The sequence below is a fragment of the Bicyclus anynana genome, chromosome 13, assembly GCF_947172395.1.
Source record: "Bicyclus anynana chromosome 13, ilBicAnyn1.1, whole genome shotgun sequence".
NCBI lineage: Eukaryota > Metazoa > Arthropoda > Insecta > Lepidoptera > Nymphalidae > Bicyclus > Bicyclus anynana.
Genome location: NC_069095.1, coordinates 7,962,483 through 7,980,300, shown reverse-complemented (window position 1 = coordinate 7,980,300; position 17,818 = coordinate 7,962,483). Strand labels below are relative to the sequence as shown.

Below are 17,818 nucleotides of genomic sequence, written 5' to 3'. Positions count from 1 at the left end.
TGGGCGGAAGACATCAAGCGGGGGTTGCGGGGAGCCGCTGGATGCTGGCGGCTCGAGACCGTTATATTTGGAAGTCCATGCAAGAGGCCTATGTCCAGCAGCGGACATCTATCGGCTGTTAATGATAATGATGAGTACAGTGCAAGCCTTGCTTTACTTTACGTAAAAATGTTTTTGGTGGGATAGTTATTTACAGGTGATACTAAAACACAATCCATCTGTCTATCTAGTACTAAAAATAGTATATGTATTACCAAAAAATATATAAATTTATTGTGATTGAAGAATTATTAATATTCCTCACCTAAGGGGTTAAGGTATAAAATAGTGCTCGAATGTTTGTATGAATAATAAAAAGAAATGTTAGAGTAAGTATTTTCATGACAGTTGTGGGTACAGTGACGAAAGCTGAATGAATTTTAATGTAATAACGATGAACCAAGCGAATTATACAAATGAAAAACCATTACCTGTAAGCAGGGCATGCAAGGGACAAGTCCTATAAAGCAGCACTCTGTGGCTATCAACCATGGAAGGTTTAAGCCAATGATTTTTTTACAATTAGATATGACACTGGTGCATCGAAAATGTGGCGAACAAAGACACCCAATTGTCTTAAATCTAGAAAAATAACCTACGCCTCAGAGGCGTTAAATAAAAAGATAAATAAATAAATAGATAGGCTGTATAAATAAAAAAAAATATTTCAAAATAATTAAATATCATGTGGCTCCGAAGCGTATGGTTATATTTTATTTACAACTGAATAAGGTTATCTTTCTAGGGATACATTAATTTAGTTGCATAGCAAACAACGGAAGTTATTTAAACTTAAAAATACCTAAATATTGTTTAAAATGTCGAGTGTGGTCGAGTTGTGTTGTAAAAACTACATATACATAAATTTATAACGTAAGTAAACAAAAAACTGTGTATGTTTGTGCTCAGTGGAGCTGCTGAGCTTGGAACACTTTTTGTGGTGATTTTGTAGTCACGTAACATATCTAATTGTATAAACTCATTGGTATAAGCCAAAGTGTATCTGCTGTTATTATACCCTCAACAATAACTTTCAAACAATTACATAGCAGTAGATCTGTCACAAAAAGCTTGCTAATAATGTAATGTGTAATGGAGCGATAAGTACACTTATCGTTTACACCAGTTTTCTCGCGTAAAGATAAAGACCATCATCGAATATTCATCATCATCATTAACAACCCATATTCGGCTCACTGGTCAGTACGAGTCTCCTCTCGGCTCTTACAATGAGAGGGGTTAGGCCTTAGTCCACCACGCTGGTCCAATGCGGATTGGCAGACTTCACACACATGTGCAGGTCTTCACGATGTGTTTCTGGGCTATACGTCTCTTTTTTCATCGTCTCAAATAATATTCAACACATTAAATTTCATTTAATTTTAGCTTACTCAATTTTTAGTTTTAATAAAATTTTAAATCAATTTAATTTAATTGTATCTAAAATGTAATACAATAAGTATTAGCAATGCCCTGGTAACGTCCATACTAGTAACATTAAGACGATCAATGTAATAACCTGTGTAACTAACTGCATCAATGCTACATAAATAAATTAAAAAAAACCGGACAAGTTGAACTCGCGTGACGAGGGTTCCGTATGTTGTTAATCTATCGTGCTATTGAAAACTGACCTGTGGACCTATTTCCTATTTTGGTATTTATTATCAACCCGTCAAAATAAAAAATAAATCGATTGACAAAATATCATCCACATACCTAATATCATACAGATTACAAATAATACAGATTACAGATTACAAATAATATAATAATATGTACCTACACTTTGTTGTCCACTTCAATAGGTTGATAATGATAATAAAGACCAAAATAGTGAATGTCGTCATCAACCCATATTCGGCTCACTGCTGAGCTCGAGTCTCCTCTCAGAATGAGAGGAGTTAGGCCAATAGTCCACCACGCTGGCCCAATGCGGTTTGGCAGACTTCACACACGCAGAGAATTAAGAAATTCTCTGGTATGCCGGTTTCCTCACGATGTTTTCCTTCACCGTTTGAGACACGTGATATTTAATTTCTTAAAATGCACACAACTGAAAAGTTGGAGGTGCATGCCGGACCGGATTCGAATCCACTCCCTCCGGAATCGGAGGCAGAGGTTATATCCAATAGGCTATCACGGCTCTAAAAAAAAATAGTGAATAGGCCAGGCTGAAATTATACCTTATACCTAATATTTAATTTTCTGGTTTATTTGTTTCGTTAAATATTTTTATCTAAAGCTAAACCTAAAATTATTTTTACAGTGCAGTAGTAGGTATAGTATCTAACAAAACTTATCATTAGTTTTGATCAAAATCAAAATCAAAAATCATTTATTTCAAGTAGGCTCAGTTTACAAGCACTTTTGACACGTCAGTTGACTATTTGTAAAGATTCTACCACCGGTTCCGAAGACAGGTTCTGCTGAGAAGATACCGGCAAGAAACTCAACAGTTGCTCTTTTGAAAAAGTCATACAGTATTATAATTTACAATTGATAACAATTACTGTTTACATTTCTTATAGTTTTACTTCCTGTGTGAAGGTGGAAGCTGATCCAACGGGCTCCAAGCATCTTTATCATTAAGGAATTCATTAATGTTGTAGTACGCTCGACTAAGTAAATGTTTTTTAACACATTGCTTAAAGCTATGTATTGGCATGTACATCACAGTCTTGGGGATCTTATTATAGAAGAGTACACCCAAACCTACAAAAGATTTTTTTACTCTTTGGAGACGATATGCAGAAATAACTAACTAATGCCCGTGTCTAGTAAGACGTGGGTTTAAATCTCCTTTTCGTTTGTACAAATTAATATTTTGTCTTACATATACTATACTGTTATATATATATATATTGACAGGCTACTGTTAGTATACCTATTTCTTTAAACTTTTGACGAAGGGACTCGCGTGATTTTAATTGATATATTGCTTATTGATAAATATGTTTTATACTCGTAATCAATGATAATTTTATACTATAGATCGGTTACGTCCCTACAAAATCACCGCAAAAAGTGATCCAAACAATAGGCTACAAAACTGAGCGCACACATGCACAATTTTGTCTTTAATTCCATTATTTATTTATGTTTAAATAGTTTTTACACTTCCTGAACACACAACTCGATTGTAGACGATATTTAGGTATTATTTGTTTAAATAACGTTCTTTGTTGACCACAACTAACATTGAGATGTGGAAATTTCCTCTTTTGAGCGCTTGATTTTTCATGACCTAGTAACACATCTAACAATATTTAACATCATTGCTCGCAATAATATGCAAGTTGGTAGGCACAGTATTGAATTATTTACCACGTCAATTAAAGATATTTTGTATTTAGAGATATTATGATAATTTTAGATTCAATAGTTTCGGAGAAACGTTCGGAGGGGAATGGTCAAATGTCGTATGTTTTTTTAAATAACTTGAAAAGTAATTTTTTTTTAATTCCAAAAAAATATTTTAAAAATCCTCTTATCAAGAGCTTTTATTTGATGTATCACACAATAAACTTAGTAAAAGTTTTTGTTTCAACTTTCCATCTTACCCCTCATAAGTGCCCCCTATATTCAAATTTTAGCTATTCGCAATACATACTTGTGTTTGGGTCACACCAATTGATATGTGTACCAAATTTCAACTAGATTGGTTTAGTACATTCTGAGAAAACAGACATACATTAAAATGTCTGACGACCTCCGTGGCGCAGTGGTACGCGCAGTGGACTTACAAGACGGAGGTCCTGGGTTCGATCCCCGGCTGGGCTGATTGAGGTTTTCCTAATTTGTCCAGGTCTGGCGGGTGGGAGGCTTCGGCCGTGTTTAGTTACCACCCTAACGACAAAGACGTACCGCCAAGCGATTTAGCGTTCCGGTACGAAGTCGTGTAGAAACCGAAAGGGGTGTAGATTGTCATCCTACTCCTAACAAGTTAGCCCGCTTCCATCTTAGATTGCATCATCACTTACCATCAGGTGAGATTGTAGTCAAGGGCTAACTTGTACAGAAAAAAAAAATATGTGCGCCAGTGTATATGGTTCCGTTTTTGTACTACTTACGTTCGGAACCTTAAAACTAAAACCCTAAAACGCACATGTCCTATCACGTTGTCCGATTACAAAACCATGCAACGTAACATAATTTTAGAGTTTTACGTTTAGGTTCGATGACATTATTATACAAGTATAATACCTGTACCCTTATTACATGAGTTTCGTTGATTCAGCAAAAAACATCTATCTCAATGAAAAAAACCAATTTTTTCGCAATTAGGTATTGTTTATGCATTTATTAATATCTTAAAATTTCGCATCGTTTGTATAAATAGGTGCATCGGAACAGATTTGCATTCAATTGTTCTCATACAAGAAGATAAGATGTTCGTTCTGAAGTTAGTGCTTGTGTGCGTAGTATTAATACAATGTGACGCGGCGTTCGGTAAGCTCAAAGACTTTTAACACTTTCAGTCATTGCTTCTATAGACCGCTGTAGCCAGACATACCTCATTTTAGGAAGGCTGAAAATTTGTCAGCCTGGTCTATAGCTTGGCAACTTCGTTCGTAACACTTCGCACGATTTCACACCCGCGCAGTCTTTCCCCCTGTCACCTGCATATCATGGGAGTGTTATCAACGGACTTGTAAGACTATATGATCCGGTATTCCTGAATATACAGGGTGATCGGGAGTATTTACCATAACTTCAAGATATTAACGAGACCACCAATAGGAACCTAGCTGTTTATCTAACATTGTATTAATAACAAAATTAAAAAATAAATAATTCATGTAAAGTACCTAATTCAAATAATACCGACTATTCAAGTAATACACGCTTTTAGGTAACAAAGCGACAACGTTGCATTTTAAGATATAAATACGTCATTATTATAAAGATGCGTATAAATGACACATTTTAAGATCTATTTACAAAAGAAATATTATTTACTTTGCAAATATTAATTTTAGAACACAATTTGTTCCTTGAACATTTTGAATTAATTTTTGTCAAAGAATATAAACCTAGAGTTATGGGGATATACTCCCGAGCAGCCTATATATTTCTTATTGTACCTTAAGATACTAGGCCATTACCATAGTTCATAGGTAAGTAAAGAGATAATTTATGGAATATTGAATGTGATAGCTTTGGAAAAAATACTACTCTTGTATTATTTTATTTATAGTATCATTTTGATGTCTTGGAAACGGTTAATAGTATTTAGAAAAAAAATTGTATGTAGTTTATGTTGTTGCTTTTTAAAATTAACCAACTGCTGAAAAGGGGATCCTTAAGTAATATTATTTATTTCTTCATTTCTCCCAAACCGCTGAAAGGATTTACGCAATTAAATTACCGTTTAAAAAACAGTCAGGGCTCATTAAATAATCTAGACTAAAATCATTCAATCCAATATTGATCCCGACTGTTTTCTTATTGCTTTCTTTACTTCACTTCACTTGGTTAGAATTTTTTTTTTATTTACAGTTAATATTACAGTTAATATTTTAAGCAGACGGGTTTTCATTTGTATTTTAAAAGTAGCTAACACAACCGCTATCATTCTCATGTTTTTATTTTTAAGAGCACATTTTCATCTTTCTTTTGGTTCTTAAAATAAAATATGTCTGTTGTTTCAGTGGACTCACTACCAAAATGTAGTATTATAGACGACGACTGCATTGGAGGAGTGTTCGAAAACAGTCTACGAAAAATCGGCTCAGTTGGTATCCCGGAAATAAATATGCCTCCCATAGACCCATTAAAAGTTACGAACGTAACAATGAAGGTATTGGATATGGTCAACATAATCCTGACCGATGGAGTTGTTAGGGGAATCAGTAAATGCAAATCTAAAAAATTTCAGTAAGTAACTGACTTTTTTTTTGTATAGGCTGTAATCACGCCTGATGGTAAAACAAGACTCATTCTTGACTTGTTAGGGTTCATTGACCCGAGCAGCAATTACTACCGACAACTGCAGTCGTCGGTAGCAGTTGCCAGCTGCCGTTACAACGAGCTGCTTGTGTAAATGAACCCTAATGATTATTTTTGGAGTTTTACACAGAAATACATAATTTTCCTGCTATGATAATAGGTATATGTATTTGAAACCGTTGCTTGGACTAGTAACATCATGTTTGAGATTTTACTTATACCATTTGTAACACCAAACATTACCGTGGCATAAAGGAAGCCAGCGCCATCTAGAATCCATACACATAATACGAATTCTGTATATTTTGTACATTCTGTACATTGAAGATATTTTGAAAATTTTTATTGGATATTTATTATATAATCGATCCTGAAGCTAAAAATATTTTTTTTTTCGATTTTTTGTCTGTCTGTATGTCCGTATTTTTTGTTACTCGGGCATCACGCTGATGACTACTCAATGAATTCAAATGAAACTTGATATGGTTAAAGACCACAATACGGAAAAGGTTATAGGATACTTTTTATTGTGAAAATAAAACAAAAAGGGGGTGAAACAGGGGTTGAAAGTTTGTATGGAAAGTCCTTAATTTTTAGAGATACAGTTTTAAAAAATTGTTAATAAATCATAAAAAAAATACGAAATATAATGGGATTTAAAAAATTTTAAAACTCATACTTTCACGTGGTGAAATAGGGCTTGAAAGTTTACATTGATTTCCACGCGGACGAAGTCGCGGGCGTCCACTAGTAATGAGACGAATATCTTAGCATTCAATAATCTTCGAATATTATACGAAGTAATTTACATAATTGACTTACTGTCAGAGTCAGACACTTGTATGTCCGACTCAGTTATTGTGTGCAGGCAACCGGAATTAACATAATTATATTTTTATTGTAATGTAATCGCTATATGCTTCATGCGTCTTTGGTTTGCTTAATATGTTCGTAGGTTTGTGTTATCTCATTTACGATATTGCTTTTTTTTTTTCAAACTGGCTTTAGGGCCCTAAGACCAAGCACTTTTAAATCTGGTAATGTATCTAGAGAGTGCCGTGATAGCCCAGTGGATATGACCTCTGTCTCCGATTCCGGAGCGTGGATTCGAATCCGGTCCGGGGCATACATCTTCAAAATTTTATTCCCAAAAAAAAGTATAACTTTGTCATCCTAGGGATTTTTGGAAAAACTATTCAAATTAGTTTTAGATAATTGGGTGGTGTATCTAAAATTTGCGTTATATCCATTGGATCCATCAATTATTGGACATGCTATATGCTTTTTGTTTTAGTATTGAATTGGAAAAACGAACTGGCGTACTAGAACTTATTTGCGACATAGTAATAAAAGGCAGCATCATCATCCAAGGCACAAGTCCAGCACTCCAAGGAATCTTTGGAACTCCGACAGTTGACGGCGCGGGCAAGGGAAAAGTTAAACTTGGTAATACTTAACGTATTAAAAAGAAATAAATCTATTATCAGAGAGAAGATCTAAAGTTTTCTAGAGAAACACATCTATTTATATTAAAATTATAGGCCAGTCTACGAGGACATCTTATTCACAAATCATAGTATTGTTAAATATTGAGACCGTGAATAAAAATACATGTGGTAGCTCATTCATCTCATCATGTCTAGAAAAATGTGCAAAAATGTCGTACTTTCAAATAAACAATTACGTTGTACACAATGAAGGTTTTTAATAATTGGAGTTCTTTATTAATTTTACTCGAAAAATTGGTGTTAGAGATTTTTACTTCACGAGTTAATATTTTTATTAAAAAATTTCTCTTCTCTAATAATGTTATTGTAAAAATTCTCTAATACCAATAGTTTTGGAGTAATTTCCATTTGAAGACCCCATGTGAAATTTTTGCACATTTTTCTAGACGTCATAATGAGCCGAATAAGCTACCAGTCTTTTTATTCGCGGTATCAGTTGGGCTATCATAAAGAGTTTGAGAAATTGTGAGGTTGTAGGTAATCTCTGGATCTACTAAACCGAGTCTCCTTAACATTAATGCTATAATTTATTCCCATATTCCCACGAGAACGTAAACTACGCGGGTAAACCAGCTAGATATCTGCTAGTACAATATATTTATCAAAGATAAATAATAAAGATTTTAATAGCAATGACACCTAGTAGCTTAATTTGCTTTTGCTAACTGTGTTTATGACACATTCTATGATTTTTTTTTACCTTTTTCATAACGTTTACAACTCCAATCTCAATGAATTGAAGCTTTTTACGTCGTTTAGTTGCACAAAAAACAAAATTTGGTGCGGCACTGCACATTGTACTGATTTTTGGCAAATTTCTCTTCTTCTTGGTCGTAATTTTAATTGCCAAAGCTTGTGTCCGCAAGATGGAAAATTTATTTAAATTGATTAATAAAAGTTTATTACAATCCAAACATTTTTATGCAGTATATTTAGGCAGTTGATTTATTGTCATATTTATTTCCAGAAAAGTTATTTTTACACTTTGATTTTCCACTTATGCCGTTCAAGAAAGACGACGGCAAAGTTTATTTTAAGGTATTGCACAAAAATATGAAGTACAAGCATGATGTTGAAAAAGTCACTTTTGCAGCTGAGAAGTTAATGGTTGGATCAGAGGATATCAGTAAGTTCTATACGTCTGTACTACAACAGTTTCGTTTGTCTATCTATTAGGTTAGCTTGTTCGACTAGAGGTTCCATCGATTCGTTCGTTCGTTATCAATCCATTTATGGCTCACTGCCGAGCTTGAGTCTCCTCTCAGATTGAGAGGTGTTAGGCCAATAGTCCACCACGCTGGCCCAATGCGGATTGGCAGACTTTACAGACGCAGAGAATTGAGAAATTCTCTGGTGTGCAGGTTTCCTCACGATGTTTTCCTTCACCGTTTGAGACACGTATTATTTAATTTCTTAAAATACACACAACTGAAAGTTGAAGGTGCATGCCCCAAAATCGGATTCGAACCCACACCCTCCGGGATCGGAGGCACAGGTCATATCCACGTCTTTTTTTCCATCGATTAACTTTTGCCAAACCTTTTTTGTATGATTAAAAATGTGTTATTAAATTCACAGGCTAACCAGATTCAAACTAAGACTTTTATTAATTTTATTAAGTTTTCTATTTAGTTTGTAATTTTTAAACATTGCACTTACAAAATTTTCTCCTTTACAGGTAAAGTTGTCATTCCTTATTTAAACGATAATTATAAAATGGTGCTGGAGATTTTCGGCGGGCCATTATTTGATAAAACTACAGAAATAACTACTGATTTTTTGAAAATATTCTACGAAAATACCCCAGCAGACTTGTACATCGTTGAGAATTTAAATTCTTATCTTATAAACTAGCACTTGTAAATATCTGTATTTTGATATTTGTGGTAAATAAATATTGTTAATTAAATGCTTCCTTTTGTATTTTTAACTTTAACCAAATGTGTATTTATTAGAATAAAAATATATCATTAACTTGTCTAACTACTCGTTAAAATCATTAACGAGTAGTTAGACAATTTCAAGATGTAAATAATTCATTAGTTACTCATTACCAATACTAGCCAGCAAAATTATTTGTACTAAAAGAGTACATTATTACATACATTGAGTAAGCAAGCCAATAAGTTTAAGATTGATACACAACCGAAGGCAGACATTCTAAAATGACTCCTGATAGGGTAAATTAAGATATTCGACACCCCGGTCACTTTGTTTTGTAGTTTTATGAGCATGGGAAAAAATAGTACATTTTATTCACAAGCCAAATTTCGTAATGTATCTCATTACGCACATGTGCCGTAATGTAATATGAACTGACTGTTTTTGGTGCATTTGTCTAAAAAATCAAACGCTGGTGTGCGCACTTCGTTATCTATGCCAAAATGACAAGCATATCAAAATGTCATCATAAGGAAAACAGGGAAAGATGCAAATTAATTTTCAGAAAGTGTGTTCCCTCCCTGCCAGCCAGAAACGCCTTATCATTAGAATATCACGATTTTTCTTGTATTATTTTACTAAGATGAAAAAGAAAATATATATTATTTAATACATAATATAATATACTAGCTGGCGCCGCGCGGTTTCACCCGCGTGGTTCCCGTTGCCGTAGGAATATGGGGATAATATATAGCCTATAGCCTTCCTCGATAAATGGGCTATCTAACACTGAAAGAATTTTTTAAATCAGTCCATTAGTTCCTGAGATTAGCGCGTTCAAACAAACAAACAAACAAACTCTTCAGCTTTATAATATTAGTATAGATTATGTTACACAAATTCTGATAGATTATACTTTAATACACGTACGGTACGTACGTGTATTAAAGTATCATAATAATCTATCAGAATAAAATTTAATTTTTAAAATTAAATTTACCTAAAATATTATTAAAATATTATTTTGTAATTTTTTTTAATTTTTAGAATACTAAATATTTTTTCTCCGTTTTGAACTTTATGTAGAAGCGCCCTTTTTGAATATGACAGCAGAGTAGTAGGAACTAGTAGGAAAAGCCCGTGTCAGGAGTAGTTACGACAATAGACCAGCATGCGGGGATTGAACCACACTTGTCGGTGATGATTCCGGCCCTTTTACCACAGAGCTATTGAGGTTATCAACTTACCATAAGATGGGCTATCTCTTCGGTACTCTACGACCTAACAATTTAGACATCTTTTCGTAAAATTTCATAATAAATGAATGAACTTCGAACCTCTTTGATACTTATCCGACCATAAAGCCAACTTAACTATTACAGTTTTTGTAGGATCTACATAAATGTATTTATTTCCGCAAAACTAATTGTTCTATTCTTATAATAAAATAAATTCTACAGTAGAGTATTTTTTATAGCGCTTCGCTATAAATTTTGAGCAGTTTGTATAAATATAAGTACCGGATTAGATCTATATTTATTCAATTGTTCTCATAGAAAGAGGTACAATGCTTGTTTTGAAGTTAGTGCTTGTTGCGTGTGCTCTATTGTTAACATGTGACGCATCGATTGGTAAGCTCAGTGATAACAATTTGTCATATTATCCCAGATTTAATAGATGGCACTGTTTCAATTTCTTAGAAAATCGCGTTTACGTTTACGCGATAGTAACAGTGACAAACTGCCACTAGGCCCTCTGACGTCACTAAAAAGCATGCATTGTGTACAAAAATTGTACTTGTATAGCACGTCACATAACACGGCATACACAGTCTAGTCATTTTAGGCATTTTAAACCTAAACTGGGGAAATATGTGACGCATCGATTGGTAAGCTAAGTGATAACAATTTGTCATATTATCCCAGATTCAATACATAGATACATACCAAGTAATCAGTATACAGAAAACAGCAGAAGCCCGCCCCGTTCAGGGTGCCTAGTGGGAGTTTTTAATATTTTCTTACTGTTACTATCGCGTTAACGTAAACGCGAATTTATATGGAATCGAAACAGTTGTGCAGTAGTGCCACTAGATGGCGCTGTTTCAATTCCCTAGAAATTCGCGTTTACGTTTACGCGATAGTAACAGTATCAAACTGCCACTAAACCCTCTGACGTCACTAAAAAGCACGCATTGTGTACAAAAATTGTACTTGTACAGCACGTCATATAACACGGTATACACAGTCTAGTAATTTTAGGCATTTTAAATCCCAATCTGGGAAAAAATTCCTTGTGAGCTGAATTTTTGTATATACCCTTATTACGGTGTTATTATGAATACGATGTCAAAAATCGACATTGATATCAGGTGCCCAAAAAGCTACATGGTCAAAACGTCCGTGTCCACATTCTTCATGCTACGTATGTGTTCTCTTACTCTTGTGGTAATGTTACGGCGAGTCTCACCGATGTATGATCTACCACAGTCACACGGAATCTTCACTTCACGAAATCTACGCCATCACAAGAGCAAGTCCCAACCCATCATACAGCATAGAAAGTTAAGGCGCAGAACGTATTCTCCTTTACCCTTAACAAAAACCACTTTTGCCAGACGTCAGTACAATTACTTAGCTCCATACCTGTATAGGTACATGAACAGAAAGGAAAATATCTCGGAAATTTCTAGACACTCATTAAAAAAGTGGTTAAAATCCACATTATCTACAGTTAATTATGATAATACGGAAAACATAATGGATCCATATTTAGTCCACAAATAAAATAAAATTAAGATTGTATTTTGAAACTAGGACCTAATCTAGTAGTTAAATATTAATAGTAAAGGTAAATATAATATCAATAGTAAAGAAGTCTAGTTATAACTCACACTCATACGCACACACACAGACATAGCCGCATACAGACACACACACGCACACACACAGACATACCCGCACTTACACGCATGCATGTATGCACACACACACACACACACACACACACGCACTAACATGCACACAACATTAAAAATTATAAACTCTTTTTTTTTTTAGTAATGTATTTTTAAGATCTTTGTAAAAATTCTTTTGGATATTGTATGTAGCAAATGTACCCAGGGAAGTCACTGGCCCTTAAGACACGGGCTTACCTAGTTTAAGGGCCAGGACGTCATTGCTATTTATATGTACCGAGTTTATTCAAATAAAACAATTCTTATTCTTATTCTTATTCTTGTACGACCCGGGCACGTTCAGCGGATCCCTATGCTTAGGCGATAATCAATTAATATGAATAACACTCACGATAGTTTAAATTCTAAAATATATAATATCATTTAGTTATATTCTAAGCTTCATAAAATATTCTTGTTTGCCAGAAATAAATAAAACTAAAGACCTTCAGTTTAACTGCGCAGTTTTAACTGTATAGTTTTTAACCGACTTCCAAAAAGGAGGAGGTTCTACGTTCGGCTGTATAATTTTTTTTTTTTTTTTATGTATGTCCAGCGATAATTCCGTCGTTTGTGGACGGATTTTGAAAATTCTTTTTTTGTTTTGAAGGGTTTGATTCCAGGGTGGTCCCATTTTTTTATCTAACCGAAATTTTAATCAGAATGTTTGATTGAAACTGCGATAAAACACACGGACGTTTTTAAATAATCAGTTCGATTGTTCCAAAATCAAATTTACAGTAAGTAGTAGGAAATAGACATTAGAAAAAAACTTACAGAGTAAACTTCAGTAAGTACTTGACTTGTACATAGCAACAGGATTAGGTATTACAGACGGCCTGCGTGGCGCAGTGGTATGCGCGGTGGATTTACAAGAAGAGTTCGATTCCCGGCTGGGTCGATTAAGGTTTTCTTAATAGGTGTGGTTGGTGGGAGGCTTCGGCCGTGGCTAGTTACCAAAGACGCACCGCCAAGCGATTTAGCGTTCCGATACTATGGACCGGTGTAGAAACAGAAAGGGATATGGATTTTCATCCTCCACAAGTTAGCCCGATTTCATCTTAGGTTGCATCATCATTTACCATCAGGTGAGATTGTAGTCAAGGGCTAACTTGTAGAGAATAAAAAAATATACTCTTACAAAAGATTTAAAATACGTGTGCATCGAAGGATCTGTACCAGAAACAATAGATTGTTGTTGTTGCTATCGTTCGTTATTGTGAATTTTCATTTAACCTTTTCAGTGGACACGTTGCAAAAATGCAGTATTAAAAATGACAAATGCCTCAGTGAAATGTATACAAATGTTCTACTTAATATCGGCTCAACGGGTATCCCGGAAATAAATGTACCTCCCATAGACCCCTTCAAATTTACGAATATATCAGTAAAGGTATTGGATGCGGTTACAATAACCCAGAAAGATGGAGTAGTTAAGGGAGTCAGTAAATGTCAAATAAAAAAATTCCAGTAAGTAGCAATGCATAAGAAATAATTTAATTAATTTATTTCATAATATTTTTTTACGAGTATTTAAGTTGATATTATTGTTATCGAGTTGATAGGTTAGGTACAACATTATAATTATTTTTGTCACATGTTTAATCTTTTCCTATTATAATTGAATATTACATATTTAAAATGTACACACTAACTATTTTTAGTAATATAATGATAAAATGTTTACTTATAAAATTATTGTAAAGATGTAAATTTTAAATGGTGAAATTGTCATTTGAATCATTAAATACTTAATAAATAATTTGCATGCCAAATTGGCAAGATACATTTACCATCTACATCTACCGACCACCTGTATATGTAGGTATATAGTTCATTTTCAAAGTGAAAAAAAAAACATTTATACACATTTTTTTATACTGTGTAATAATCAGGTGCAGAACCTTGAATATTTCCCTATCTATCTATACTTATAATAAATCTGTAGAGAGGTCAATTCTGTACATGAAATACATTTTCAAAATAACTATCAGGGGGTGATTAGTGATCGATACTGATGCCAAAAATGCAATCAGTAAAATTTTTGGCTGTCTGTCTGTCTGTCTTTCTGTCTGTCTGTCTGTCTGTCTGTCTGTATGTTCGTTATAGAAACAAAAACTATTCGACGGATTTTAACGAAACTTAGTACAATTATTCTTCATACTCCTGGGCAGGTTATAGTATACTTTTCATCACGCTACGATCAATAGGAGCAGAGCAGTGAAGGGAAATGTTGGGAAAACGGGAGAAATTACTCCATTTTGTAATCTTCCGTCGCGTGTGCAGCCATAATGGGTAGGGTAGGGGTAGGGGTAGGGTATGGTATGGTAGGAGTAGGAGTAGGGTAAGGCAGGGGTAGTTAAAAGTTTACATCTAAGTACTTCACGCGGACGAAGTCGCGGGCGTCCGCTAGTATGGAATAAAACTGTGCTATTAAATAATAATAATTGGATAATTTGGAGTTCTTATTAATAATAAGTCCTTTTGGTTTTAGTATCGATTTGGATAAAAAAACCGGCACTCAGGAATTTGTTTGCGACCTAATAGTCACAAGTAACGTCAAAATCGAGGGTTCGGGTCCAGCAATACAAGCACTCTTTGGAACAGCTTCATTCAATGGCGTGGGGAATGGAAAAGTAAAACTTGGTAAGTTAATCTTTAACATCTTTACTAATATTATAAAGAGGAAAGATTTAATTATATGTTTGTTTAGGAAGCTATCCCCGAGTGCTTTAAGCTAATTTTATCCCCGTATTCATACGGGGACGGGAACAACGCGATTGAATAGATAAGAATTAGGTATTTAAAAAGCTAAAGACGTTAAAAAAAGTGTTAAATCGACCCTTTGACAAAATATCGCACTCACGTAGTTGTCGAACTCTTTGATAAATACTAATAACATAAGGTGACATAGGTTTGACAACCAGTACAGTAGTAATATATTTTAGTAGCACTACCCTCGCCTTTTACACATCCAGTCATCAAAGTGCTGGGTTATAGGTGTAATATTTGGAATTATCATAACTGTACACTGTACAGTTCTATACACAACATCACGAAAAGATTATTTAAAATATTTATGAATTAGATTTTTCGTGTTTTAGATTAAACTTAGAATAAGAGCGTAAAAATATATTCCTCAAAAACGAAAATCGCACAAAAAATAATGATCAATTTAAATATATTTAGCTCAAAATATTCTATATAATAATGATCAATTTCAATCTCTCTCAAAATATAATATAGTTTGTAAATTAATACAATTAAGCCTAAATTTATTAAGTTTTTTACAATATAATTTTGTTTGTCATTTTTTATATAATTTTTTCGCTATATCAGTACATTTAGACTTGTTATGATGTACTGATATAGCGAAAAAAGAAAAAAGCTTTTTGTTTATTTGTGGTGTGGTAATTTTCGTGGTTGTTTAGAAAAGTTGAAAATTTGTTCCCTGGTGATAATTAAACAGAATATTATTTTTATTTTCAGAAAAGTTATTCATGCACTTTGATTTTCCAATCACCCCTTTCAAAAAAGAAGACGGCAAAATATATTTAAAGGCATCATACGAAAAAGCAAAATACGAATTTGATGTTGAAAAAGCAACTTTTGGAGCTGACAAGATAACGGTTGGGTCACAAGATATCGGTAAGTTTTTTTACTACTTTTAAGTTAATGTAGTCATTAACTTAGCCATGGTACCAATACTAAGTCAAGCCAAAAAATATATTAAGGGTTTTTTTGTAAAAACAATTCTTAAAGTGTTTTTCAGATAGCATGGGCACGGTGACAGTTGCCTTATGACGTTCATAATACGTACTATTATCGTGAATCGCGGCAAACTTTCAATAGTGAAACGAACTGTCACCGTCTATCCGCTATCTGAAAAACACTATAGTGGTCAATCAATAAATATGTCAATGCCTGTTGTGTTGTTTGTATACGCATTCATTGTACATTCTGGTATAAATATACTAGTAGTGAACTCCTAATAGTTCAATTCGTAATGTCGTGAGAGTATAGGTTTCATGCCCATTTATTGCACTATTGTTATGCTCATTTTTAATAGTAGGTAGTAACTAGGGTTAGATATCTAGTTTGTTTTAAAAAAAAAAATTCTGATTTAACCCATCCAAGCATTGAAATTGAACCTACGACCGCTTGCCACCGCCTTCAAAGTGATCAGAAGGTAGTACATACGATATTATCTTTCGCTCTTTAGTTTATTTTTGTGATTTTGAAGTCGGTTCAATTTTTTGTTAAAAATATTTTCTATATACAAAAGCATGCCATTTCTAGTGCACCAGGAATAAATCTTATCGATATCGCCTTGCGTACGTACAGCGTCTTGGCTGCCAATAGTTTTGGAATTTTTTATATCATCTGCAAACATTTAAAATTTTTAATTTAAGTTTAAGGCCAAGTCGTTTTTAAATATTAAAAAGAGGTAGGACCGAGATGTGACCCTTGAAAATGACCCACCTGATGGTATTTTACTTTTGTAAGATTTATAACCATTGACATGGACTTTGAAAATAGACTGCATATTATGTAATCCACGCAACCACTCCCGTTACTTTTAGGTACGCTACCAATGTAGGGTTAAATTTAATTAGTTTTTCTTTATTATGTTTTACAGGTCAACTCATTATTGATTTTTTAAACCAAAATTTTAAACCAATGCTGAAGACTTTGGGTGGCCCGGTTTTTGGAAAAGCTTTGGAGTTCTTTTTCAAATTTTCCACATTGTTCTTCGAAGGCGTGCCGACGAATAAATACATCACCGAAGATCTAACAAGTTATATTTCATAACAAATATACCTGCTATAGAAAACAAACCTGTTATTAGATATTATTAATAAATAAAAAGTGTTAATTTAATATTTCGTATTAATTGTCCTTTCATACATCATCATTGACTTAATTGCTCAAAATGACCAAGAATAAATCACACTAATACCGATAATAAAAGCGAAAGTTTGTGTGTTTGTAAGGGGGTAAGTATGTTTGTTCCTCTTTTATGCTGCGGAAACGATTTGACTGAAATTTAGAATGGAAATAGATTTTACTCTGGATTAACTCTATACAGGCTCATATACTTTCCATCCCGGAGAAATCCGAACTGAATTCCACGTGGACGAAGTCGCGGGCATCCGCTAGTAATACATAAAGGGTGTCCCGTAATCTATCTATACTGTAAAAAAACAAAACATACATACAGCCGAACGTAGATCCTCCTCCTTTTTGGAAGTCGGTTAATAAAAGAGTAGAAATCGAGTGTCTGTACTTTGGCCAAATTTAACTAAAATCAAGTTAGGGCAATTAGAAATGAACAATAGAATCCATTTTTTTTTTAAATTTCCTGTCTGTCTGTCTGTCCTTCTGTCTGTATGTTCGCGCTATTCTCTGGTTCTACTGAACGGATTTTGGTGCGGTTCATAAATAGATTAAGCAAAGTCCAAGGCAACATATAGGCTTTGTT

General features: G+C 33.8%; 2 protein-coding genes across 2 annotated transcripts; both read left to right on the top strand.

The window, feature by feature from the left end:
• The first annotated feature begins 4,336 nt into the window (after positions 1-4,336).
• Positions 4,337-9,408, top strand: LOC112057160 (uncharacterized). Its single transcript, XM_052885099.1, has 5 exons — positions 4,337-4,491; positions 5,694-5,919; positions 7,286-7,437; positions 8,467-8,625; positions 9,178-9,408. The coding sequence occupies exons 1-5, from the start codon at positions 4,431-4,433 to the stop codon at positions 9,351-9,353; spliced, it is 774 nt and encodes a 257-aa protein (XP_052741059.1). The 5' UTR covers positions 4,337-4,430; the 3' UTR covers positions 9,354-9,408.
• Positions 9,409-13,356: 3,948 nt separating this feature from the next.
• Positions 13,357-17,211, top strand: LOC112043053 (uncharacterized). The gene is made up of 4 exons (XM_024078315.2): positions 13,357-13,806; positions 14,831-14,982; positions 15,826-15,984; positions 16,976-17,211. Exons 1-4 carry the CDS (start codon positions 13,631-13,633, stop codon positions 17,146-17,148), a joined length of 660 nt encoding a protein of 219 aa, XP_023934083.2. The 5' UTR covers positions 13,357-13,630; the 3' UTR covers positions 17,149-17,211.
• Positions 17,212-17,818: the final 607 nt, after the last annotated feature.

Bases quoted from the DNA above. Each gene is read 5' to 3' on its own strand.
- LOC112043053 (XM_024078315.2), top strand. From the start codon at position 13,631: ATGTATACAAATGTTCTACTTAATATCGGCTCAACGGGTATCCCGGAA. The intron at 13,807-14,830 runs GTAAGTAGCAAT...TTTTGGTTTTAG, and splicing joins TGTCAAATAAAAAAATTCCA to TATCGATTTGGATAAAAAAA. The intron at 14,983-15,825 runs GTAAGTTAATCT...TTTTATTTTCAG, and splicing joins GAATGGAAAAGTAAAACTTG to AAAAGTTATTCATGCACTTT.
- LOC112057160 (XM_052885099.1), top strand. From the start codon at position 4,431: ATGTTCGTTCTGAAGTTAGTGCTTGTGTGCGTAGTATTAATACAATGT. The intron at 4,492-5,693 runs GTAAGCTCAAAG...CTGTTGTTTCAG, and splicing joins ACAATGTGACGCGGCGTTCG to TGGACTCACTACCAAAATGT. The intron at 5,920-7,285 runs GTAAGTAACTGA...TTTTTGTTTTAG, and splicing joins TGCAAATCTAAAAAATTTCA to TATTGAATTGGAAAAACGAA.